Source organism: Bicyclus anynana, chromosome 2, assembly GCF_947172395.1.
Source record: "Bicyclus anynana chromosome 2, ilBicAnyn1.1, whole genome shotgun sequence".
NCBI classification, from domain to species: Eukaryota; Metazoa; Arthropoda; class Insecta; order Lepidoptera; family Nymphalidae; genus Bicyclus; species Bicyclus anynana.
Genome location: NC_069084.1, coordinates 14,959,779 through 14,985,463, shown reverse-complemented (window position 1 = coordinate 14,985,463; position 25,685 = coordinate 14,959,779). Strand labels below are relative to the sequence as shown.

The 25,685-nt window shown below is 39.0% G+C and overlaps 3 protein-coding genes across 9 annotated transcripts in view; 2 read left to right on the top strand and 1 right to left on the bottom strand.

Moving 5' to 3' along the window:
* The window catches only part of LOC112056840 (protein DEK), a 32,630-nt gene extending 25,619 nt beyond the window's left edge, over positions 1 to 7,011 (top strand). For 3 of the 4 annotated variants that reach the window (XM_052886131.1, XM_052886122.1, XM_052886137.1), the window contains exon 16: positions 1,783 to 7,011. In XM_052886131.1, coding sequence (XP_052742091.1) covers positions 1,783 to 1,797 — 15 coding nt within the window. In that variant the 3' untranslated portion in view covers positions 1,798 to 7,011. Of the gene's footprint in view, positions 1 to 629; positions 802 to 1,782 lie in introns of all 4 variants that reach the window. The other variant, XR_008251557.1, reaches the window with a different exon arrangement.
* LOC112056845 (uncharacterized) lies at positions 7,010 to 24,225 on the bottom strand. Of its 4 annotated transcripts, none has more exons than XM_052886098.1 (15): positions 23,974 to 24,225; positions 19,188 to 19,400; positions 18,580 to 18,754; positions 17,473 to 17,610; positions 16,915 to 17,060; positions 16,442 to 16,532; positions 15,931 to 16,094; positions 15,063 to 15,214; positions 14,530 to 14,618; positions 13,774 to 13,849; positions 13,420 to 13,528; positions 11,556 to 12,529; positions 11,052 to 11,208; positions 10,332 to 10,434; positions 7,010 to 8,851 (listed from the first exon to the last, which is right to left on the bottom strand). In XM_052886098.1, the coding sequence occupies exons 2-15, from the start codon at positions 19,359 to 19,361 to the stop codon at positions 8,631 to 8,633; spliced, it is 2,769 nt and encodes a 922-aa protein (XP_052742058.1). In that variant the 5' UTR covers positions 19,362 to 19,400; positions 23,974 to 24,225; the 3' UTR covers positions 7,010 to 8,630. The 4 variants fall into 4 exon arrangements, with proteins under 4 accessions (XP_052742058.1, XP_052742048.1, XP_052742052.1 ...); XM_052886088.1 differs by having other exon boundaries at positions 18,407 to 18,754; positions 23,974 to 24,224; XM_052886092.1 differs by having other exon boundaries at positions 18,407 to 18,754; positions 19,188 to 19,387; positions 23,974 to 24,224.
* On the top strand, positions 20,793 to 22,852 carry LOC112056903 (protein SREK1IP1). Its single transcript, XM_024097389.2, has 3 exons — positions 20,793 to 21,034; positions 21,762 to 21,934; positions 22,400 to 22,852. The coding sequence occupies exons 1-3, from the start codon at positions 20,918 to 20,920 to the stop codon at positions 22,545 to 22,547; spliced, it is 438 nt and encodes a 145-aa protein (XP_023953157.1). The 5' UTR covers positions 20,793 to 20,917; the 3' UTR covers positions 22,548 to 22,852.
* Positions 24,226 to 25,685: the final 1,460 nt, after the last annotated feature.

Sequence of the window (25,685 nt, the reverse complement as noted above, 5' to 3'; positions counted from 1 at the left end):
AACGGTTTCACTTCCGATAGATTATAATATACCAAAAAATAACACGTTAAATTGTAATCAGTATTTTCAGTTCACAATATGACGGTAGATTGTAATATCACGAGTAAGGTTATAAACTAACGTATTTTACAATTCAACGGTAACGGATTTATAAACTACACCTCAGAATCCTAGGCCAGTTAATAAATCTTTATATAAACTTTGATAAGGTGTTTTAAATAGTTTAGAGAAAAATTTTTAAAAAAAAAAATTCTGAGCTTTCAATTGTTTTTATTACATACAATAATTATTAATTTTTTGAAGTTTCTCTTCATGTATATTCGAATCATCCGCGTAGTTCCCGCATTTTCGTGGAAATTCAAGAATAAAATATAGCTTAAAATACTCACAAATAATGTGGCTTTCTACTGGTAAAAAAAATTGAGAGCGTATTTTTTTTTTTTAACATTTTTCTATACACTATTAAAAACACATTTTTGTACAAAGTTTATATACTGGCTGTGGGTTTTACCGTTTTTAAGTCTAACGGCACTCCACTAATAATAATTCATGGATTTTTTTACATAAGATGTCATGGTGTCGTGGGAATTTTTGATTTATTTTCATATTTTTTTGTTTGTTTGTTGCAGTGTATTTAAGATGTTTAGGAGTTAAGGGCGGAGTGTAGATGTCTACGTAGCATACCTATAGTTTATAAACGGACATAGTTATATATTATTACAATAATAATATATTATGAAAAAAAAAATTTAATATCTGACATGAAGTGGAATGGATAAACTCCCGCTTTTCTTTTTCAAGGTAGAGATATTTGTTACGCTTATATTTTTTTTTGCATGTTTTTTTTTTACATTTTTATTTTATTTTCTTCATAAAATGAAATGCGCGTGCTGGAGATGGGCTGTCTTGAAGTGTGTTTATTTGTGTTCATTGAATATCGGTAACAAACGTTTGTTACTAATATTCGGCTCACTGCTGAGCTCGAGTCACCTCTCAGAATGAGAGGGGTTAGGCCAATAGTCCACCACGCTGGCCCAATGCGGATTGGCAGACTTCACACACGCAGAGAATTTAGAACATTCTATGGTATGCAGGTTTTGCTCACGATGTTTTCCTTCGCTGTTTGAGACATACGGTATTTAATTTCTTAAAATGCACACAACTGAAAAGTTGGAGGTGCATGCCCCGGTCTGGATTCGAACCCACACCCTCCGAAATCGGAGGCAGAGGCCATATCCATTGGGCTATCACGAATTTAATAAGTACATAATAATAATTATTTTGAATGGCATAGTACTTATACGTACAGTGTGAAGTTGGGAAATCTGTATCTATGAATCCTCCCTCGTTCTATGGAGAGCACTTCAAACAAAAGAAAGAAAACTATACTGCATCGCACGAGCCAGGGCTCGAACCCAGGATCTTGTGATCCGAAGTAGACTGACCACTGAACCAATGAGGCAGATAATGTATGCTGATTATTGGCATGCTCTTCATAGACGTATAAATACACTGCCTACCTCATGATGACTCATTATGGAGAATAAAATTTCCTATTGTGCGTTTTTTACGTATAGTTGCTACCCTTGACGGCCTCCGTGGCGCAGTGGTATGCGCGGTGGATATACATGACGGATGTCTTGGGTGCATTCCCCGGCTGGGCTATTTTAGGTTTTCTTAATTGGTCCATGACTGGCTGGTGGTTCGGCCGTTGTGTACCTTGTGCACGCCACGTTTGCTGACGTGTGCTGACGTGTGCTGACATGTGCTGTTTGTTTCCAGCTCATATCATCGTGAGCGGTGACTTCGGCCGCAAACATTTAGCAGTAAGCTACATAAGTTAGACTAATTCCCGTTCGCTCCGCTCCACACTTCGGCGCGGTACGCACGGTACGGTAGGAATTCCTTACATGTAAGCGTTCACTGAATACATTATTGTAACACTTGTCTATTTTTGTCTATTTTTATGCTATTTTTTTTTGTTTTGTATTCATTATTATATTACTATTATAATTGACATGGCTGATCCATAGTCTGCCTGTTTTGTTGATACTACGGAAAAATGTGCACCTGTTTGTACGTACACACTTATGCACTTTATTCTTATAGATGAAAAAAAAAATTAAAAAATCTTTATTCGTCAACTAAGTCTTACAAACAAGTAGAAAGGGTGGAATGATGATGATGAATGAAATGAAGGGTTATACTAGGTGGGAAACCCGTATTACTGGGTGCCAAAGTAGATGATTATTCACTTTGGTCACTGGACGAATTTCATTATAATATTAATTCATTATTGTGTGAAAGTTTAAGGGTCACACCACCTTCTAAGTGTTAGATAATTTAAACGTAAGTTTTGTAACTTTCATACTTACAAGTGACAAATACTTGTGAATAAGCTATCTGACACTTATTAGAAAGTGGAAAAAATATGGTTGCATTTTTAGTGTGTCATTTTATAATATGTAATCTTAAAAGGTTACTTTCAAGTCGGCTAACTTTTCATCGACAGTACAAGTTTCAACAAAAGAGGCAGATTGTGGATAGCACGATGGTAGTGTGTTTAAAATGACGTTATTTTCATATTATGTTTAGGGGAATGATAACAGTATAAATAATACAATTTCAATTCTCTGTTGAATATAAAATAAAATTATTTAAATAATAGATTTTAATAATTGTAATATCTAGAATATTATTATATGAATTGGTGGTATCCACAAATTAATTTGAAATTTGATTTTTTTGTACAAAAAAAAGTTAAAAGCATTTTTTGTATTTCTGTTAATCTTATTTTGCGTTAGGTATGAAGACTCAGAGTACCGCTGTGTTGTGACCACAGAGGGGAGTGAGGGGATTGCGGGCAGCAACTTAATATTGGCAATATACCCTCACCCTACATATTGTCAATATTATTGACAATACAATAATATTGACAATATTGGTCAATAATATTGACAATATTGGTCATTAATATTGACAATATTGGTCATTAATATTGGCAATACTTGTCAATAATATTGACAATATTTGTCAATAATATTGGCAATACTTGTCAATATTATTGTCAATATATGCATGTATGCTCATAAATGTTGTACAGCATAATGTGCTGGTACGCATCACTAGTCGCCCGCCCCGCACCCCTGCACCGCGCGGACGAGGACTCTGTTCGTCTATAGCTTGGCAAGTTCGTTCGTAACACTCCCGACGGGCCGGAAGGGGAGTAGTGATGCCCCGCTCGCACGACTTCATACCCGCGCAGTCTTCTCTCTGCCCCGCGCAGTCCGATCCCCCCGTCGCCCGCATATCATGGGAGTGTCATCAACGAATTTGCCAAGCTATACACTGTTGCATACCAACGATATACTCGTACAATAACCATTCGTTTATTAATATATTTTCGAGTACTGTGATGATTCGCCTTGAACATTTTTCTATTTATAAATGTGACTTATTTTGTAGAGGTGTGCCGCGTCGGGACCATGTTTTTTTTTTAATTTTAATCTAGAAACTTTGTAACTCCGTACATTTGGTGTGACAAAAGCGACGGTGGAATGCGCTGTCGTGTTAATTGCTAGGTTGCGAAATATTTTCAAGCTAGCTAGATGTAATAAGTCAAAGTCAACAAATTGGCTTCATTTACAAGTACTTTGTTGCTGTTGTATGCGTATGCGTGAGAGAAAGGGACGCCAGACAGAGTTGCGCCGTAACGCGTTACGTTACGGAGCAGTTTACCCTCCCATTAGAAGTTATTACTATAATATGTCACTGCCACTGAATTACCATCAGTAGCAACAGCATGCTAGACCATATTTCGCAGGCTATTAGTCTCCTTCACAAAAGCTATTTATACCAAAAGAATATCTCGTTCTCCTAAAACTATGCTTGAGGTGTCATTCTATTCGGAATCGCATGTAGATGGTTTTTGAAAAAAATCAAGAGCCGCTCACAAAGATTGCAAAAATTACAGACAATAAACTCAAAATTAAAAAGGGATTTGATTTTTTACTTATATCTCAACCACTATTTAAGATATTTTCAATTTGACAAAATTTTCAAAAAGAAGAGGAAAATTGCTAAGAAAAACTGGAATTTTTAGCAATTTTTGCTAGCAACAGTCCTTGAATTTTTTCAAAAACTATTCCGAATCGAATGACACCTCAAGTGTAGTTTCTAGGAGACAGAAAAAGTTTTGGTATAAATAGCTTTAGTGAACGAGACTACATAGCAATTAACACGATAAAAAGCATTAATAATTAACATCCATCGCTATTTGTATAAGCATCAAATATTGTACAAATTTGGTATTCGATCCGACTTCGGGCATACTAAATTCACTAGTAACATGTTAATCGCCTAGTAGCGTATCATCGTATTGTATGTCTGTGTATAAAATATTGTTGATTGGGGGTAGTCTATAAAATACGTTGGCAATTAAAGGTGTTCAGATCACGACCAACACATTATTATCAGCTTCACTGATAAAAATCTTTTCGACCGCTGTAACTGGATGAATTTCCTTTTCTTTGGGACGGCTTACCTTCAACTAAATTCCATCCTTCGCCACTGCTAACTAGGTACTTATAACTGTCGTTATTTTTTGTAATGCTTAAATGTCGACCCTAAAAATGGGTAAACAGTGGGTTCATTACAACTTGAAAAAACAGTTTTTTTTTTTAAGTTTGGCCGAAAGAAACGTGATCTAATTTTGATGTGTTTCAGTGATTGCAATAGTTTATAATCACATCTCAAACAATTGCAACTCCAGCAGACCAATTCACTATCTTTGACGTATGTTAGTTGACATAAATACGAAATTGAGATTGTGTGTAACAAATGTCCTTCCGGTGCCTACTTGTGGATATCATACAGTAGGTAGATGACATTTCTCAATTGATTTGATGCTTATTGTAATAGGTTGATAATAAAGACTAAAATAGTGAATAGGCCAGTTTCTTTTTGTTTTCCACAATTTTTTAACGTGTCTGAATCGATGTCGTCATATGAGTATGTATTCCTTTTTAACATAGCATTATTGTATGTAATTATAATTTTATATAAGATAATATTTGTTTTATTATAAACAATCAGCTGTAATTATTATATATTTTTTGTACTTACGAGATAAGTGTTCCGTTATGATTGATAAGTGTAATAATTTCAATAAATATTCGTTGTATTAAGACTAAATGGATTTATTATTTAAAAAAGAAAACCTCATTCGGATGAATGTGCGAATATATATGCGCAACGTATTTTATACACGGCCCAAAATTTTGAATGTGTGGTGTGTAAGATTATTTTTGTAATGTAGTCTGTAAACTATTATTTGCAGTTCAGCACTCGCGAATCTATGTAAGGTTTGATTAAGTGTAACTATTAAGACGTGTAAATACACAGGACTGCACCGTTTGGGAAATGTAGCTTCGCTGGCATCTCGTCGACTAGTAAAAAAAAAAGAATATTCTTATATAAACATTTTGGTGGAGTCACCGTTCTAAATTGAAAATGATATTTTTTAAACTGTTGTACCGATTCGCCGCTTTTTTTATTGTTGCAGCAAACGAACTACTATTATTATAAACGATTATTTAATTTATTTTACATCTTTGTGTGCAATAAAAGTTTATATGAAATGATCATCTGAGCTTAACGATCATCGATCTCCTATTAAAAATGGATGCACAATCAGCGACCGAAAAACGTCACCATTCAATGAGTGCCAAACACAACTTATTGGCACTCAATTCAAGTAGTCGCATTTGCAAACTCAATCCTTAAGGTTGAATTTGCTCTGAATTTGGAATTTTATTGAATATTCGACTATATTTAAATTTTTGGTAAAAAAAATTATACCTAAAGGTATAATTTTCTTTACCAAAAATTCTAAAACTATCAAAGCAAAATTGGTTAGTTTTTTAGGTGAAGTTTTCTACAGGATTGTGCGTCCATTTATTATAAGAGGTCAATGTTAACGATGTATAAATTCATATACACATCCTTGATATTGCATAATTATTGTTTTTAAACTGTCCAGGTGCTCGTGATGTATGCGTTTATATGTCTTCTTTTTCTCTCTAAGTGTTACTTGTGGCCGAACAGTCGCTAAGTCCGTGGGTGAGCTAACATTCTAGTTGTAATTCTGGTCTGAACGCGTCTAGACTTTACGAGAATGCCTTGCATAGCAGAGACCTAGTTATGTCTATATTTGATGTCTCTGTTCTGTTACGCATTCGAATGTGACTCGCGTGGACTGTCTTGCAAGTGACTTGTGTTTGTTTGATATACAATTTGAGGTTGATTAACTACACAAGTGAATTGTTAGTCAGTTTGTGCGTTGTCTTTGAAAACTTTCATTATTCAGCAACAGGAGAAACAATACTAATGACCGGAGTATTGGATTATTTAACAATAAATCGAAATCTAAAGGTGCTGATACACTTGAGCATTCATGCAAATGTTAATGTCACAGAAAAATCCGAGAACATTCTATCGAATGATTATGTTCTGTTACAAGTGAATACTCAAGCCTATCAGCACCTTAAGGATAGCTGTTTTTGCGAATGGTACATAAGGACATTCAGATAAACATGCCGTTTAGTTTTATTTTAGAATCGACTGTATAGGACATTTTGTCCTGTGTCCACTGGTTAGGATGCGACATTATTGCATTATTTTATTAAAATTGACTTCTATGAAACTTATCAACTTAATCGTTGCTGAGTAATGGAATTCTGTTCTAATTCTGACCGTTAATGCTAATGAAATTTGGTTATTCTTTCATCCTTCTGTAAACTCTCGGCGCGCGCAGACCATTTAATTCTAAGATAGATTTAATCAACATTAAATGTGTATTTGTGAATTTAACCTTATTTTGGTTGATGTTTCTTTATATTTGTGTAAATGCTGACGAACAGTAGACAAGTAGTGACACGGAGTGATAGAGTGACTGGTTCCCCTTTTACAATTGGAATATAGATAATAAAGCAAATAAAAGTTTGAAATGTCCATATCATGTTTTTATTTATCTCACACTTCTCATCCTCTATACAAAAATACATTAAATATACAAGTGTATATACAATAATACAAAGTTTACAATGCTGTTAACCCTATAAAGTTTATTTAAATACCATTTATAAAATGTGACTTTACAAATTAGTTGATGAGCAAAAAGGCGATTCATTTTCATATATCTATCAGCTAGTTGGCACAGCAAACCTTATTCTGCCATATCGCGATTAAAAATATAAGCGGTTGGGATCGGAGGGTAAATATACTCAACGATTACCAAATAAAGATGGCGTAGGCTCCTTAATAGGACCTCATCTTTGAGCGTAGAAGCATCGCCTGATGTAACCCGAAGGCAGAAGTGAAGTACCCTTAGATGGGCGGGACGACTAAGGACGACTAGGCTGTCTCTGAGACTGACCTCGGCTTAGAGGGCCGTTCGGAAAAGGTATTTTGGCCTGAGAGTATCAATCCAGGCGTTCCCCGAGATTGTGAGTTAAAATTGAACCAACTTCAAAGATAAATTACTCTAAAAAGAGAAAAATACCATCGTATCGATGTCCTCGTATCTATTGATCGGTTGCAAGGCGGTGCCAACAAAACAAACTTTAAAAGCCTGTTTGTCGGCTAAATTCTTTTGCTAAAAATACTTAATTTTTCTGTTTTTAGTGTGTCCTAGCAGTGACCGTAAACGCTACAGTATGGACAACATCGTTCGCTTATTTCAGTTATTTTCATTTTACAAAAAAAATATTTTTACGAAAATAGCTTAACAATATTTTCGTAAAAATTAAATGGGACCAATCCGGAAGTATACTCTTTTTAACAAAAAAAAAAGTCTTCAAAATTGGTTAATAACTGACGGAATAATGAGGTAATAAACATTAAAAAAACATACACTTCGAATTGAGAGGCTCCTTTTTTGGAAGTCGGTTAAAAAGCCCACGTCCGGGTGACGTCAGATACCGGGTTCCAGCGCAGGCCTCAACTGTATTGTGAAGCAACATCACTATGCACTACATACTCGCTTCGACGAAGTCCTGAAGTGAGCCGAGTAGGAGTAGCGATGTGCTCCTATTAAAAAGTGGATGCACAATAAGCGACCAAAAAACGCCCCCACTCAATGAGTGCCAAACACAAATTCTTGGCACTCAATTCAAGTAGTCGCACTTGCAAATTCAACCTTAAACTCAATCCTTAAAGTTGAATTTGCTCTGAATTTGGGATTTTAGTGAATACTGGACTATATTTAAAGGCCTTTTAATTTTCATTACCAATAATTCTAAAACTGTCAAAGCAAAATTGGCCAGTTTTTAAGTGAATTTTTCTACACGATTGTGCGTCCATTTATTATAGGAGGTCAATGTTTAAACCTCAATTTTCAAAAAGTGGACATAATCACTACTACATAAAGTTCACTTTACTATGAACAAAATTGAGGTTGAAGTCATTATCTATGTTTATAAATATAGTCATGATGGTGCGTCCTTTTATTATATGAGGTCAAAGTTTAAACCATAATTTTCAAAAAGTGGACCAAATCACTACTATTTAAAGTTCACTTTACTATGAAGAAAATTAAGGTTGAAGTCTTTATCTATGTTTATATATGTTCGTTAGAGTTTAGTCTCCGGCTTGGGCGCCTGTTTCCTCAGGCCGCGCCGGCGCCGGTCCGGGCACGCGCCGTACGCGGTCTCGGCGTAGCGCTCGTCTTGTCGCGGCAGCATGTCGGGCCGGCTGTAGGGGAACGCGTCGCCGAACGTCGGCGGCTGCAGCTGCGACGACGCCGAGCAGTTGCTGCGACGGTCGCTGTCGTTGTCTGCGCTGTCCACGTCACCTAGAGGATATATTCTCTACTATATAAAAATAAGTCGGGTTTTCCTTCCTGACGCTATAACTCCAGAACGCACGAACCGATTTCCACGGTTTTGCATTCGTTGGAAAGGTCTCGGGCTCCGTGAGGTTTATTTTTCTTCAGGAAAAATTTCAACGGTTAGTAAGGGTAGGGTAGAGGTAGTTGAAAGTTTACATCGAGTTTCACGCGGACGAAGTCGCGGGCGTCCGCTAGTTTTTAATAGAATATTTGACGGCCTTCATGGCGCAGTGGTATGCGCGGTGGATTTACAAGACGGAGGTCCTGGGTTCGATCCCCGGCTCGGCCGATTCAGGTTTTTTAAATTGGTCCAGGTCTGGCTGGTGGGAGGCTTCGACTGTGGCTAATTGTCACCCTACCGACAAAGACGTACCGCCAAGCGATTTAGCGTTCCGGTACGATGTCGTGTAACTGTAATTCTGGTTGCAATTCGGTGAGTCAATCGTTATCGTTTTGTCTTATAGCGAAAGGCTTCGACTTTAAATGTCCTCGCAAAGCTATAGCACAACCGACCTCTTCTGTAGTTTTCAATCATTTATATAAAACTAGCAGATGCCACGCGGTTTCATGTTCCCGTTCCCGTAGGAATAACGGGACAAAAAAATCCTGTAGTACCTGGAGATAGTGTAGTTTCCCAAAAACAATAAGTGTACAAAAAGGGATTGTTACAAAGTTCTCTAAGAACACCATCTAGTGGTAATTTAAAATAACAATCTGTTTCACTTGACCTGTAGATGGCAGCACGCATCTTTAAAGCCATTACACTTTTCGTAAAGCATTGATTAGCTTACTCCCCATGACAAGCGTGCGTAAATAAAAATTATTGAAATTACATGAAAATCGATAGGTGCTAGAAAGGGAGATGCCACGTGATGCGGTGCGGCGCCGCGACGTTTTGCCGCATCGCTGTACGTATGTGGCGTGCGGCGCCGAATGGGGATGATGACTAGGTTTGAATATATTTATTTTTATGATACATTCGGATAAATAGGGTCAATGTTAACTAATTTATACATAAAAAGCAAAGATTGTCTGGATATTTGCAAAATAAATGAGATTATAAAATTTCAAAATCTATTAAAAATATTTTATCGTAATTAGATGAAAATTCATATAAGCATAAACGCACAAATAACAAAGATATTAGTGATTTTGTTTGAACGCGCATACAAATCTAACGATCATTACATTGCCTACGACGTCATTAGTTCGAGCCATTTTGTATAGGGCGTTTTTCAGGGATCCGCGGCAGCGCGGCAAATCTGACCCTTTAAATCCCTGTAGCTCCGAAAGTAATGATCGCAGATACCCTGTTACTTTTACAAAATTGCTTTACTATTAGTATACTCTTAATTTATATACAATTTAAAAAACTGTCATCATCCTTATTACCGCACCGCAGCGCACCGTGTGACCTCTCCCTAACTAGCGCCTACTCACTCACCGTCGCTGCTGTTGTTGCTGGGCACGTGCGCGTCGCGCAGCCGCGGCCGGCGCCGCCAGTAGCGGAACTCGCGCGGCAGCGTGTACGAGCGCGGCAGCGATATCTGACAACAATTAACATCATATACTACTGATAATAATCCTTCCTACTAATATTATAAACGCGAAAGTTTGTACAGATGTTTGTTACTCTATAACGCCGCTACTAATGAAGCGATTTCGCTGAAATTTGGAATGGAAATAGATTTTACTCTGGATTAACACATAGGCTACTTTTTATCTAAAAAAATCCACGGTTTCCCGAGATTTGCGAAAACTGATGATTTTGATGACATGAATGTTTGTTATTCTTTCACGCCTCAACTTAGCTGAAATTTGGTATTAAGATATATTATAGCCTTGGTTAACACATAGAGTACTTTTTATCCCGGAAAAATCCATGGTTCCCGAGGGATTTGTGAAAAACTAAATTCCACGCGGACGAAGTCGCGGGCGTCCGTACATTTTTTATAAACATTGATAAAATTCAACAAAATCGAGTGTATTGTAGACCGCACTACTGAAGTAAAGCTTTTTTTTAAAAAAAAAAAAAAGCGTCATCTATGAGTCTCAGGCACAACTGCATCGCAACAGGTTCTTGAAGTGGACAAAAAGGGATTGTTTCTAAGTTTTCTAAGAACGCCATCTACAATGTTTCCAGTAGTAAGTAGTGAGTACCGACCTGGCTGTCGATGTCGCTGGGCGCGCGCGGCGTGTCCCTGTTGGGTGCGTGCTCCGACTCCGAGCCGCTGCTCCGCGCCGCGCCCCCCGCTCCCCCCGTACCGCCCGCACTGCTCACGCCGCCCGACGCTCCGCCACTCTCCTCTTTCTTTCTATTCCTGACACAAAAATTATACTTTACAAGTAAACGACATAGCTCAGCAAGTCGCGAAGCTGAAGTGTCCACAGGCCACATAGTTCGAGGAGCCGATGGACGTTGGGGTCTCAAGCTGCTAGAATGGCGACTCCGCACCGGAAAGCGCAGTGTTGGTCGACACCCCACTAGGCGCACCGAGGACATCTAGAGGGTTGCCCGTTGCGTTGGTGTTAAGAAGTCTATGCAAGAGGCACATATCCAACAGTGGAAGTCCATCGGCTGATGATGATGATTGTGATGATAACGATTCAAACCAATATAGAATTTGCATATTAAATAACAAGATCAAATTCAAAGAATCAAACTCACGTGTAAGGAGCTCCCCAATTGCAACAAACTTGTCTATTACATCCCTCAAGATAATGCGGCGCCAACAATATCTCTGGGGTGCGACACCTTTGTATCTTCCTCATCTGCTCCATCTTCTTCCCCCCCAACTGGTAGGGGTACACCCTTTCACAATTCTGTCCGTACTGCGAACACCCCACTTCGTTGTAAATCCCCCTCATATTGTCTATGTTTTGCACGTTCGCCAAAGCGTTGTGCAAAGACACATACTCCTCTTTGGCGTCCCCGTATTTCCCATAGACATTCTGGCCAGTGTCCTCACAATAGCCGGAGAACTCCGCTATGCTTTGTCTATGGTCTTCGGAGTATATGCTGGAGTTGTTCTGCACCGATCTGGCATTGTTTTGCGTTTCGTAATTGTTCGCACTAACGTCGGGCAGATAATTTCTAGGACTGTTGTTTAGAACATTTCTAGGACTCCGACATTGTACATTGGACTCGTATTTTCTGTTCTCGGGGACTAAATAATTCGGGGATCTTAAGGGAGTTCGCGGGGTTTCGTTTCGTAGATTGGAAGGATTCTCGTAGAATGATCTAGAGTCTTGATTGTAGATGTTTTGACGCAGTTTCATATCTTTGTTCGCGTCGCTGTTTTGGAAGTTTGGGGTGTTGTATTCAGGTTTTATTTCCGTGTAGGTGGGGTAGAGATTGCACGTGTGGGGTAAGACGGGGTAATTCTGGTACGAGTGGGCCATTTCTATGCTGGACCAGGCGGGTGGTTCCGCGTGTGTTTTCGCCCTGGGTATGGGTTGTCGTTGCAGACTGCTGTATATTTCTTCGGCGGCGACTGGTGTGGTTTTCGCTAGTTTCCCTTGCTTTATTTCTTCTTCGATCACTCTAAGTTCCGCGAGTTGCTTCTGCTTCTTCTCCTGCAACTTCTGCTGGATGTTCACTCGGGAGCCGACGCTTGATCCCTCGTTCTCTGACGAGCCGCCCTGCAATAACAGAACAGTAGAATTTGTAATTGTTTCATTGGACATTTTTTATACAGGATGCTCGGGAGTATTTCCCATAACTTCAAGTTGTTGACAAGTCCACTTATAGGGGCCGAACTGCATAACTATTTCTTTTTTATAATTATGTTTTCATACAAAGAAATTCAAATAATTCCGACTATCCATGTAACACACGCCTTTATATATCCTCGCATTTTAAATTACGTAATCGAAGTAAGACTGGTGATATCGACGAGTTATTGCAACTGGCACTCACTAGTAAGCTACTTTATGATATTTATCAAAGAATAAGTTTGGCTCTAAGGGACACAATTTAAAAGATCTATTTACAAAAGAGACATTTTTAACTCCGAAAATATTCATGTTAAAACACATGTTCCTTACACATTTTTAATTAATTTTCCTTAAAAAATATAACCGTAAAGTTATGGGAATTACTTCAGAGCACACTGTATAGTAAATATGAGAAATGTCTAGGTTTTCACAAATGTTTATTTAACTTGTCCTTTCATTATCCCTTACAAAGAGAAATCTTAGCTGATGATGATGATGTGCGGTCTTCTCCGCCCGTGAAACGTGGCGGGGGTACGGGCCTCAAGGCTATATGCCTCCTTATGCGGGTGCGTCGCGGGGGACCGTGCTCCCCCGGTTCTCTTAGCCAAACCCCTTCCGGCGTTGAGGTTTTTCGGCCTACAATGACGGGTCTTCTCCGGCCCGTGTAGCACGGGGCGGGGGTACGGGCTTCGAGTCAATGCTTCTTTGGCCGGGCGTGTCGCGGGGGATCTTGCTCCCCCGGTGTTTTCTTCCAACCCCTCCCGGGGTTGAGGCCAATAGGCCTAAAATCGGCCTACAATGAATTGGTCACTCACGTGATGATTGTGCGCGGCGGGCAGAGGGCGCCTCCAGAAGGCGGCGGGGGGCGCGGCGGGCGGGGGCACGAATGACGTCGGCTTTTTCTTCTTGCGCCCGTTTGCTGCGCTGAGGATATACAATAGGTATTCAAAATGTCTTTTTTTTTTATTTGTTTAAAATAGTAGATCTTCTACTTTAGTGTTTTTCAGATAGCATGGTGCGGGTGACAGTTCATTTCGCCTTTGAAAATTGGCCGCGTTTCGCGATAATAGTACGTATTATGGACTTCATAAGGCAACTGTCACCGAACCCATGCTATCTGAAAAACACTTTACTATTAAATGTAGTGATGGAATTCAGTTTAGCCATACCTATTGTTGACTGGGTTGGAAAATCTACAGTTGAACACGCCCGGTATAGCCGCGTTGTCACCCTGACTCGCTTTACCTGCAATACGTAACACATCAAAAGTAAGTAAGTAAAAGTAAGATTTTTTTTATTTCAGACCATCGCTATCAAAAAGTGGTCGCACAATCAGAGACACAAAACACGCCTCCACTCAATGAGTGCCAAACACAACTTCTTGGCACTCAATTCAAGTAGTCGCTTTGCAATTTCAACCTTAAACTCAATTATTAAGGTTGAATTTGCTTTGAATTTGGGATTTTATTGAATATTGGACTATATTTAAAGGCGTTTATGTATAATTTTCTTTACCAATAATTCTAAAACTGTCAAAGCAAAATTGGCCAGTTTTTAAGTGAATTTTTGTACATGATTGTGCGTCCTTTTATTATAAGAGGTCAATATGATGAGCATGGGTTTTTTCCAGTGTCTATGTGTATTTATACCTTATATAAGTATTTATATGTAGTATATAAATGTATATGAATATTATAATATCAACTATCTTAGTACCCATAACACAAGCTACTCTGTATGCTTACTTTGGGGCTAGATGGTGATGTATATTGTTTAAGTATATTTATTATAAATAAAAAAAAAATGATTCAGACTCAAAATAACAAAATTAATAGACAAGCCACCGCCATGGCTCATGGACGTCGAACCAACGCCATCCATTGGTGGATGATGTTGGTGGATGATGTTGGTGGAACACACTGTACCGTGTTTGTGTTGTGAGGACGCGCTGGTGCTGTTGGTGCCCTGCTGGTGCTCGCCCAGCATGTAGCCCAGCCGCCTCACGTGGAAGTATCTGTTGGTGGTTAATTTCATTAAGAAGAAGTGCATAATAAGTTGTCCATAACACAAGTATTAGCACAATTAAAAAAAAAACAGTGTGCTTTAAACCACACGACTAAAGTAAAACTTTTTTCAAAAATAAAAATTAAAGCGCCATCTATGAGCCTCAGGCATAAATTCATCGTAACAACTTCTTGAAGTGTAGAAAATTCTCTAAAAACGCCATCTGCTGATTGTTTAAAATAACAAACACTGTTTCACTTTGCCTGTAGATGGCAGCGCGCATCTTAATAGCTTCGTCCGATTACACTTTCCGTAACGGATTCACCAAGTCAAACGTGTGCAAAGAACTTTTTTTTAGTAATCTACTTTTATTTATTTAACCGACTTCAAAAAAAGGAGGAGGTTTCTCAATTCGACCGTATATGTATTTAGATGAGATTTTAAATAATCTCACCTATAGTAGAGCAACATGAAGGCGAGGCCCGCGAGCGTGGCGGAGGCCGCGGAGGCCGCCAGCGCGGAAGGCCTCAAGGCGCCGCGCCACGACCACCACCACGCCGTCACCAGCACGCAGTTCTCGACGCACATCACGCAGTAGAACACAACCTGTAATGTACGTATTTATTAACTGGGTCACCAATTATGGTCATTAAACTATTTTAGAATATATAGATTTTTAATTTTTTATGAAACTTTCGGGAAAATTAAAACCATATTTACTAATCTATACTATCTAACTTATAAAGCTGAAGAGTTTGTTTGTTTGCTTGTACGCGCTAATCTCAGACTACTGGTCCGAGTTGAAAAATTCTTTCAGTGTTTTAGCCCATTTATCGAAGAAGGCTAAGCTATAAGGCTATATAATATCAAGCTAAGAGCAGTAGGAGCGAAGCACCTATGAATAATGTTCCAGAATCGGGGGATATTTTCCTATTGAGAGCTTACGCTGCATAAACGTTAAAGTTTTGCAAAAATCATGTATGACAGAATTGTTCCCCTTTAAAAGTTCTAAAAAAAAAGTCCGCAACAGTTATCGCGGGATTTGTGAAACACTGAAATCCACACGGACAAAGTCGCGGGCGTACATAAACATTGTCCAGATATTTGTAAAATAAATAAAATTAACTTAAATACATATAATATCTTACGATACATATAATATCAATAATAACCAGTGCACAGTAAAACCAACTGTGGTTTGTGTTGCACTATGGTTAGGCTTAATTTAAATGTGTTGTTTGTTGAATAATAAATAAATAAATAATACATACGTACGGGAATGTTCTATTTTCTGTCTATGGTTGTGTGAGTAGGTAACGTACCATCTTCTGCCTATGGTTGTGCTCCTGCAGGTTGATGTACGCGAACACGTAGACGAAGGCGATGAGCGCGGACAGGTACGCCTTGCGCGGGCGGCTGATGCGCTCGCCGTGGAACACGTTCTTGGGCGATATCAGCCACAGGAACATCGACACCCAGTGCAGACCTGGCGGGCATAAACTTTGTATGTTGTTTACCGCCATGGCATAACAAGTTTTCTTTTAATATTTTATAAGTAAAACTTCTTTAAACACGCTTGAATTGGGGAGTAAGTTGGTGGATGCGATACGTTAAAGTGTAATCGAGAGAAGCTTTTAAAATACTTGCTGCCATCTACTGGTAAAGTGAAACAGTGTTTGTTATATCAAACTATCAGTATGGCGTTCTATGAGATCTTTGAAACTATCCCAGTTTGTTCACTTTAAGAACCTGTTGAGATGCAGTTATGTCTGAGACCCAAAGATGGCGCTTTGCTTTTTATTTTGAAAAAGTTATACTTCAGTCGTGTCTCACCTATAACTAAGAACACCCAATACTCGTAGACTAGAGCGTACACGCTGAGTGCGCAGATACGCGCCGACACGGTCCCCAGCCGCCACAGGAACTGTGCAAAAACAACAAACTTCATTTTATATATCCATTTACACCCAAAATAAAATTTTCCGCGAGAAAATTGGTTTAAGTTTTCATTGCACCTGATAATTTTTGAAAGATAGGAAATTTGACCATTTTTATTAAAGGGTAAATAAGTAAGTATCTAAATGTTCTGGACGCGTTGTTGCGCGCCGCTATAACCGCATATGTGTTGTATAATGCTCAGACGCCACGACTGAAAATACATAAGGCATCAGTGATGCTCCCTTTAGTGGAGCAAGATCACAAACGCTGATGTGGCGGCACCCACGCACCTTCGAGGTAGTCTAATCCTAGACAGGGTCTGTAGACACTATTATTTGTCTGTCACGGTGCTGTTGTCACTAACTCACCTGAAAGATGACCCCGAGCCAGGTGAGCACGAGGCGGTGCACGTTCTGCAGCCGCACGTTCTTGCTGAAGCTGGCCAGCGCCCAGCACACCGAGAACAGCGACAGCGACGCCGATATCACGTTCAGCTCCGCAAACGCTTTGTTTGCTGCATTTAAAAAAAAAAACAGATGAAAAATATACTACCACTTAAAACTGTTTATACACAAACACGCAATAACAACTTCTGTCGTACTTACAATATTGATTGGACAATATTAAGTTTCTCGCATTCTTGGGTTACGAAAATTGTGATCGGGCGATGTGTGCTGCCATCTACAGGCATTGTGAAACAGTGTTTGTTATTTTAAACTACCAGTAGATGGCGTTCATAGAGAACTTTGAAACAATCCCTTTTTGTACACTACAATAAACTGTTCCAATGCAGTTATGCTTGAGCCTCATAGATGGCGCTTTGTTTTTATAAGAAGTTTTACTTCAGTCGTGTGGTCTGAATCACACTCGTTGTTAGTGTGGTACTTATAAAATTTATTGGACTTTTTTTGCAATTCAGGCATTACCTGATGGCTCATCCACGGTGGGGTCGGCGACGGCCAGCTCGCTCGCTGTCTGCAGGTCCGCGTCCTTCAGCAGGATGTGCAGCTGCAGCAGCAGCATGGGCGCCGCCTCGCAGAACGCGTGCACCAGTCGGAGCATGCCTGTGCAAAATGTAACTTTTGATGGATTTTGACACGGGGCAACCACGACAAAGCTATGGGCATCATAAGAATGCTCAAATTCACTCTGCGGGCGATGGAGTGAGTTATGCCTGGAGTTTCTCCATGTTATCGAATCAGAAATGAGGAGATCCGTGGAAGAACCAAAGGCATAGCTAGTCGCGAAGCTGAAGTGGCAATGGGCAGGCCACATAGTTGAAAACTGATGAACGCTGGGTTCCCAAGTTGCTGGAAAGGCACCCCGCACCGGAAAGCGCACGTTGGTCGACCCCCCCAATGGGTAAACAGAGAATATCAAGCGCGTTGCAGGGAGCTGCTGAATGCTGGCGGCTCGAGACTGTTGTATTTGGAAGTCTATGCAAGATGCCTATATCCAGCAATGGATGTCCATCGGCTGTTAATGATGATAATGACCACAGTGTACCGACTCACACAGATCCCTGACTTGGTGCTTCACTCGTCTCAGCTCGACGGGCACGAGCAGGCGCGCGTACCGCCACAGCACCCCCACCTGCAGGCAGTGCAGCAGCACGGGCAGCCACGGCGGCCGGTCCTTGCGCCCCTCGCTCGCCCCACACGTGCAGTAGGACAGTGTACCGACTCACACAGATCCCTGACTTGGTGCTTCACTCGTCTCAGCTCGACGGGCACGAGCAGGCGCGCGTACCGCCACAGCACCCCCACCTGCAGGCAGTGCAGCAGCACGGGCAGCCACGGCGGCCGGTCCTTGCGCCCCTCGCTCGCCCCACACGTGCAGTAGGACAGTGTACCGACTCACACAGATCTCTGACTTGGTGCTTCACTCGTCTCAGCTCGACGGGCACGAGCAGGCGCGCGTACCGCCACAGCACCCCCACCTGCAGGCAGTGCAGCAGCACGGGCAGCCACGGCGGCCGGTCCTTGCGCCCCTCGCTCGCCCCACACGTGCAGTAGGACAGTGTACCGACTCACACAGATCTCTGACTTGGTGCTTCACTCGTCTCAGCTCGACGGGCACGAGCAGGCGCGCGTACCGCCACAGCACCCCCACCTGCAAGCAGTGCAGCAGCACGGGCAGCCACGGCGGCCGGTCCTTGCGCCCCTCGCTCGCCCACCACACGTGGAGGTACCAACGCAACGAGAGCACCTATAACATTCAACTTATATAGACTTGGCTACAAACTTCGGATGATAAGCGTAGTCAAACCGACTCTTAACTTGCTACCAATCTTGGAGTTAACAGAGAAGACGAAAGGACATTCTTGTCAAGGGTGCTTTGTACGTATCCAAGCGTTAGTATTAATAGAGTTCAGATTATTTTATTATTATTATTTTTTAATATGACCAATTCCCCTCCAACAAGTCGGAGAAGACTGTGCTAGGAGTGGTTACAACAATACCCCAGCGGCCGGGGATCGAATTACAACCTCTCGGTGATGAGTCCCAGGCGCTTTAGTTCATTGAGTTATTGAGGCTTCAATTACTGCGATGTTTGACTGTTCTAAGGTACTCGCAAGTTTCTCTTTCACCCTTGAAAGAGATAACCAGATGATTGCCAAGGCCATATGCCTACCACGAACCTGTGATATGAGCAGCGAAGTGATGACAATGGATATGGTGGCAGCGAAGGTGCACTTGTACCCTCGCTCCAGCAGAGCGTAGCCCATCACGAGGTCGAACACCACGTCGCAGAAGTAGCCGGCGAGGGAGATCACGTTGAACAACACGTCGCACAGGGGCAAGAACTCTGCCATCTTCTTAACATTTCTCCTACCTCTTTCTGTTTATAACGCCTGTTCAAAATATCAATCTATACTAATATTATAAATGCGAAAGTAACTCTGTCTGTCTGTCTGTTACCTTTTCACGGCTGAACCGATCAAGATGAATTTTGGTATGATCGTAAATGGGACCTTGGAGCAAAACATAGGATACTTTTTGACCCCAAAATAAAAACAGAAGGGGGAGAAATAGGGGTTGAAAGTTTGTATGGGAAGTCCTTCATTTTTAGAGTTACTCTTTTAATTGTTCATCTTACTAATATTATGAACGCGAAAGTTTGAATGGATGTTTGTTACTCTTAAACGCCGAAACTACTAAACCGATTTCGTTGAAATTTGGAATAGAAATAGATATTACTCTGGTTTAACACACAAGTTATTTTTTATCTCGGAAAGGTCCACGGTTCCCGAGGGATTTGTGAAAACTAAATTTCACGCAGACGAAGTCGCGGGCGCCTGCTAGTATATTTTATATTTATTAAAACATTGTTTTGCCATAAAAAAAAATTCAAACAAAAATATCTGGATTTAAAAATGAGTGCTGCGGGTGAAAAATACCATGTTCATGTTTACAAAATATTCTCAAAAAATTCATTAAAATCGGAATAGTGACCACAAACACCGTGACCCGAGATTTTCATTCATAAGAATGTATTATATGTATAAGTATATTATTTTTTTGTTCAACAAGTTAACGGTTTTCTGTAATCCCATTTTGCAGTTCAAAATCTTGAAAGGAGAACGCAGAACGGATGTATTTTTATTGGCCGATGCCCCGCGGTTTCACCCGCATATTTCCCATTCCCGTGAGACTCAGGGATAAAATATGGCCCATGACACTCACAAGTAACGTGGCTTTCTAAAGGTAAAAGAATTTCCAAAATCGGTTTAGTAGATTACCCTCACAATACCACAAACCTCCTCCAACTTTACCTCTTTATAATATTAGTACTGAAGTACAGAAGTCTACCTATCAAATACACACGAGTAGATGTACCGTCTACCCCTAACTGTGGTTTCTAACGTTTCCGAACATCGAGCATAGAGTGATGTTGTGCATTCGAGTATTTCTGCGTGCCCGAATCAGAAATGAGGAGATCCGCAGACGAGCTAAAGTCACCCACACAGCTCAACGAGTTACGAAGCGGAAGTGGCAATAGCCGGGGCACATACACATAGTTCAAAGAGCCGATGGACGTTCCGAACTAGAAAGCGCAGTTGTTGGTCAATTAAGGTAAAAAGGTCTGAGATCGTTGATTATTATCTAGAAACGGTTCATAATGGAGCTAGAAATAATAGAACTTTACATATAATACGTAAAAAATAAAAGAGTGAAACGGAACGCGTTTAAAATTTTAGCCTGTGGTTCTAACTTCTATCTGTCAGTTGTCAGTTTTGAGTTCCAAAACTCAAATGTCACACGTCATCGTTAACAAAACAAACGTCAACGACGAATAATAAATAAAATTACGAGTGTTGTGAAATATTGAAATTTTTTTAGAAAAGTTAAATTAATAATATTACATGTTATGATGTCTAATTACACCGATTTGGTGAATAAAATAGGCAAAGATAGTTCGAGAGCGGCTTGCAAAAAGTGCGGTTATGCGGGGCATTTGACTTTTCAGTGCAGAAACTTCATAAAAGTAAGTTTCAAACAAATTCTGAACCTCATGCAGAAAATTTTCATTTTCATTATTATATTCAATTCAAAACTTATGCAGCTTCCTACTTCAAGAATTCATAAAAGTTATGTGGCTTATTTTTAATACTTCAGAGCCTCTTGGTAGAGATAGAGATAATTCTAGAACTTAAGACTCACGACACAGCTTCAAAGCGGTTTGGTGATAATGTTTGACTCTTTAACTATCTCTTAATCACAAACCAAAAACTCTCATAAAATGATGGATGGGCTTAAGATACTCGGAGGTTACCAATTTCCCAAAGTCTTTGTTGCTACTGAAATCTTTTGAAAGAAAGGAAAACTCAACATTTCTAACCTTATAACAAATCACACAATAGATCCCATGTTGTATAGGCACTCAGGCTTACCATTAAAACAACAAAGCAAAGTTTTTTTTCCTAAGCCTAAGGTTGCCTGGTAGAGATTGTTACTAAGCGATAAGGCCACCTTTTGTATATTACTTATTTTGTTTATTTCACTATGAGAGTGCAGGAAAAGAGGGTGCACCTGTGTACATATGACCTCACCATGAGAGTGGCAGCTGTGGCCAAAAAACACCATTTGGTCGGGAGCATTATTATTATTATTTCTGTTCTATATATTATATTCTCAATTTTTGTGTACAAATAAGTGTCACTAAATAAATAAAGCAGTTTGTGATATGCTTTAACTTAAAATTCATGTTACAGGTTGACCCAAACAAGGAAATAGTTTTAGACGTAAGCAGTACAAGTAGCGATAGTGAGGTGGAATATGCCACCCCGCTACAGAGTATAAGAGAGGCAGAGTTAAGGCAGAAATTGCAGGAGAAGCTTAGCAAGGCAAAATTGAAAAAGAAAACTAAAAAGAGGAAGAGATCTAGGTAATTACTATAATTATTATAAAAATGAAATGCTATTAATTTATGTTCCCAAAGAAAATTGTCCGAAGTTGTATGATGCCTAAGCCTGATCTTTGTAAAAGTAATGACAGTGAAATTAATATTTATTGTCACCACAAAATGCGTCAATAAGTAATGTCATCATTACTCAACGATGCTTTTTGTGTCCGTTTGGTTTTTGAACTTGAGATTGCATTATTGTCTTTAGTAAGTTATTTACGAGTACTTTGAATAATACACTCAATTTTCTTAAAAAATCCTTACTTAACCTACTTTAACTTACTTACTTAAATATACTCTCTGAAATGGACTATTTTCTTTGAGAATAATAAGTCCAACATAAATAATTTATTTAGTTTTCTTATTTTCAGAGCCTCATACCAATTTGCTTAATTTCATTGAATATTAGCACTTTCTTTTGAATTTGAACAATTATTATTGTTCCAGATCATCGAGTACTTCTTCATCAAGTAGCAGTAGTTCATCATCGTCATCATCATCAGAGAGTGATGAGTCACATAAGAAACGAAAACAGAAGAAAAAATCCAAGAAGTCCAAGAAATCTCATAAAAAATCCAAGAAGAGTAAAAAATAGGCTAACACCATATAACTCATGAACTTGAATATTGCAGATTTTGGAATATCTCACATATTTGTATTGCAGTTAACTATAAGTGAGTGTAAACATTTAGCTAATATTGCTAAATGTTGCAAAATAAGCCATAAGTTCAGAGAAACTCAATGTTATGAAATGAAAGGCATGTTACTCTAAAACACCTATGTATTATGATTCTAATAATACTGATAATATTTAGTTGTATTACTAACTTAATAGGTTTTAATATTCAAGACTGATGTGTTCAAATAATGAAATAGAAATAAACTTACAATTTTTTATAACACTGTTGTTTTATTTTTATAGATAGATATGGTGTTATTACTGGAATAGGTGGTTATTACATGCACATTAGTTCTTCACTGTTGCATCCAACCTATAATAAATACAGGTCTTGTTTGCTCTTAGTGTAGTCCATCCCCTTCCACGTCTTAATCCACCCCAAAATTCTAGTCTCATAAATGTCTACCATGTTGTATGTCCATAACTTTATAAATAAAAATCAAATTTGGATTAGCTACACCATTATAAAAATTATTCTAGATCTAATCTGTGACAGATAAAAATTATACTATGATAAATGTAATAAGCTACTTTTTAACTTACTTCTAAGAAAAGCAGGTGAAATAGTACGGAACAACAATATTGAAGCTTTTTTATTCATTCTTAATAGACTTGCGCTTGACTACAATCATGCCTTGAATTTGCCTAGAAAATGCCTATTCACTTTTGCCTTGAAGGTGCACAAATCATAAGTGTTAGGAAACACAGAAGCCGGAAGGGCATTCCACATTAGTTTTACCTATTTCTAACAACATCTTCATCATTCTGACTCATTAGCGGGTAATGAGATACATTATTGTCATACTTAATTTAAAAGATATGCTTACAGCAAATACTCTTTTTTAGGTAAGAAAACAGCCAGTTACTATTAAAGCCTTATACAAAACATTTGTATTAGGTGATTATTGAAAGAGTAAGCAGATCATTACTATTCTGTGCCAATTAACCACAGCCTTATGCTGCTTTTTCAGCGGCAAACACATCCCTCAAATATCATGGTGGCACACACCTACCTAAGTTGGTAGTACTTCTCTAGATGATAAATCCCATAAATTGTTGCATTCTTTTAATATATCTACTATAATGTGTTTTGTGATATCCCTGCTTTTTAATGAATAAACATAGCTTATTAAACCAATAATTTGCTATTAAGATAATTAGTATTTGGGTCAAATCTTTGACGATAAATAAAAATTTCTGCACAGATGGACAAGCAATAGAAATCGAAAGTAGAAAGTATGTAATTAGTTTACAAAGTTTGCGTAGAAACTTATCACTTGATAGGCACATCAAATATTAACTAAACATGAGAAAATAAGACTGGTTAATAAATATTTCTTACCTTAATCACTGAAATTCCTTAGATATTGTCGACATTAAGTTCACACACATTATAACGTACGATGGTGCTAGGAAATAATTTAAACATATTTATAGAATATAATGACGATTTATACACATTTTTATTTAAATTAAACGCAATATCACAGTTAAATCTACGGAAAGTTTAAGTATTTTGGTTAAGTTGTTTAAAAGTTTAGTCAAGTTCACGTCAAAAGTTCACTAACATGTAACGCCATCTAGCGGCTGGTATGTGAATCGCGTGAAAGCTCGTCGATTGTTTTGTTGCACACATCAACATCAGTCACACCACGATTAGACGAACGCACCCAGCTTAACAATTTGAATTCTTGCTAGACACTGCGCCTTGAATCTTTTATGAGCTCAATGTAATTCTTGTTTGTTAAAAAATGCTTCACCACGAGTTCTTGGTCGGTCACACGGCGTAACGGCTTTTTTGCGTAGGCCACGTCTTGGGATCTATAACAAAATGCGAATGTTGGAACATATTTTAGACATAAAATTGTATTAAGAAATACCGATTTCACAAAAAACTGGATTATTACATGATGTCTCACGTATAAAAAAACCCCGCAACGTCGACCCCCCACAAGGTGGGGGATGACGGGGTTAAACGTATCGTAAAGAGCCACTGGTCTCAAAAGGATCAGGACCGTTGTACCTATTTAGTTTATACAAAAGGCCTATGTCCAGCAGTGGACGGCCATTGGTTGTTGTAATGATGATGACTCTTATCAAAACACTCTTAATATAAAATTACAGGCGCGGCGTAGACTCTAAATAATTTATCAGAGACCATAGTTACATTTATTTAACCCGAGACAGCCCAGTATCCACTGGCTTAAATGACCTATCACGTCCTAAAATGACCTATGACACCTGCTTTCGATTCGGGGGACGTGGGTTTGAATTCGGCCAGGGCACCGCCAACTTCAGATATTTGCATTTTAAGAAATTAAATATTACGTGTCAAATATTCGCGTGCTGGCATATTCGCCCACTGCCCAACCACCCTCTTTCTGAGAGGAGACTCGTGCCCAACAGTGGGCCGAATATAGATTGTTAATTATGGATATTTTATTTATCAAAGTTCATCCACTCACTCTAAACAGAGCTCAGAGCACGTATTTAGGAGTCTCAAAAATCCTGGCAAAGCAAATTTTAGCATAACTGTCTCTAGAGCCAACTGCTTGATCAAAGGCATTGGATCAGACTTCATATCGGATAAACTGCATATTGTGTCCTGAAAATAAAAGTAGAGATAGATAAGTTTGCATTTTAAGTTTTAAGATTTTGTATAATCCACATAAAGATATTTAAATAAATAAGTAGTTTTCTGTTTCAAAAATAATGTGACATGGAAAAATACGCAAATTACCTTTACAAATTACAGTGATTGTAACTTACAATTTTATTGCAACAGATTATATTTGTAACTGACAAAAGTTACGAAAACTGTGCTACACCACAAGCCACAGAATCAAAAGCTATTTTATGTCTATCCTACATAAAGTTCGTGCACTGTAGCATGGTGCGGGTGACAGTTGCCTGTATGACGTTCATAATGACGTTAACCGGACAACAAACAACAATGCTGTATATACCTTTAAGGCTTCGTTTAGCACTAGAACCTTTTAAGTTTACCTATGTATAGATTATTATTAATGTTTCTTGTTGTCATTGTTGGTATAT

Coding starts and splice junctions, on each gene's coding strand:
- LOC112056845 (XM_052886098.1), bottom strand. CDS start 19,361: ATGGCAGAGTTCTTGCCCCTGTGCGACGTGTTGTTCAACGTGATCTCC. Junction 14,619..15,062: donor TTCATGTTGCTCTACTATAG/GTGAGATTATTT, acceptor AACCACCAACAG/ATACTTCCACGTGAGGCGGC. Junction 13,850..14,529: donor GTCCTCACAACACAAACACG/GTACAGTGTGTT, acceptor TACGTATTGCAG/GTAAAGCGAGTCAGGGTGAC.
- LOC112056903 (XM_024097389.2), top strand. CDS start 20,918: ATGATGTCTAATTACACCGATTTGGTGAATAAAATAGGCAAAGATAGT. Junction 21,035..21,761: donor AGTGCAGAAACTTCATAAAA/GTAAGTTTCAAA, acceptor TTCATGTTACAG/GTTGACCCAAACAAGGAAAT. Junction 21,935..22,399: donor AAAAAGAGGAAGAGATCTAG/GTAATTACTATA, acceptor TTATTGTTCCAG/ATCATCGAGTACTTCTTCAT.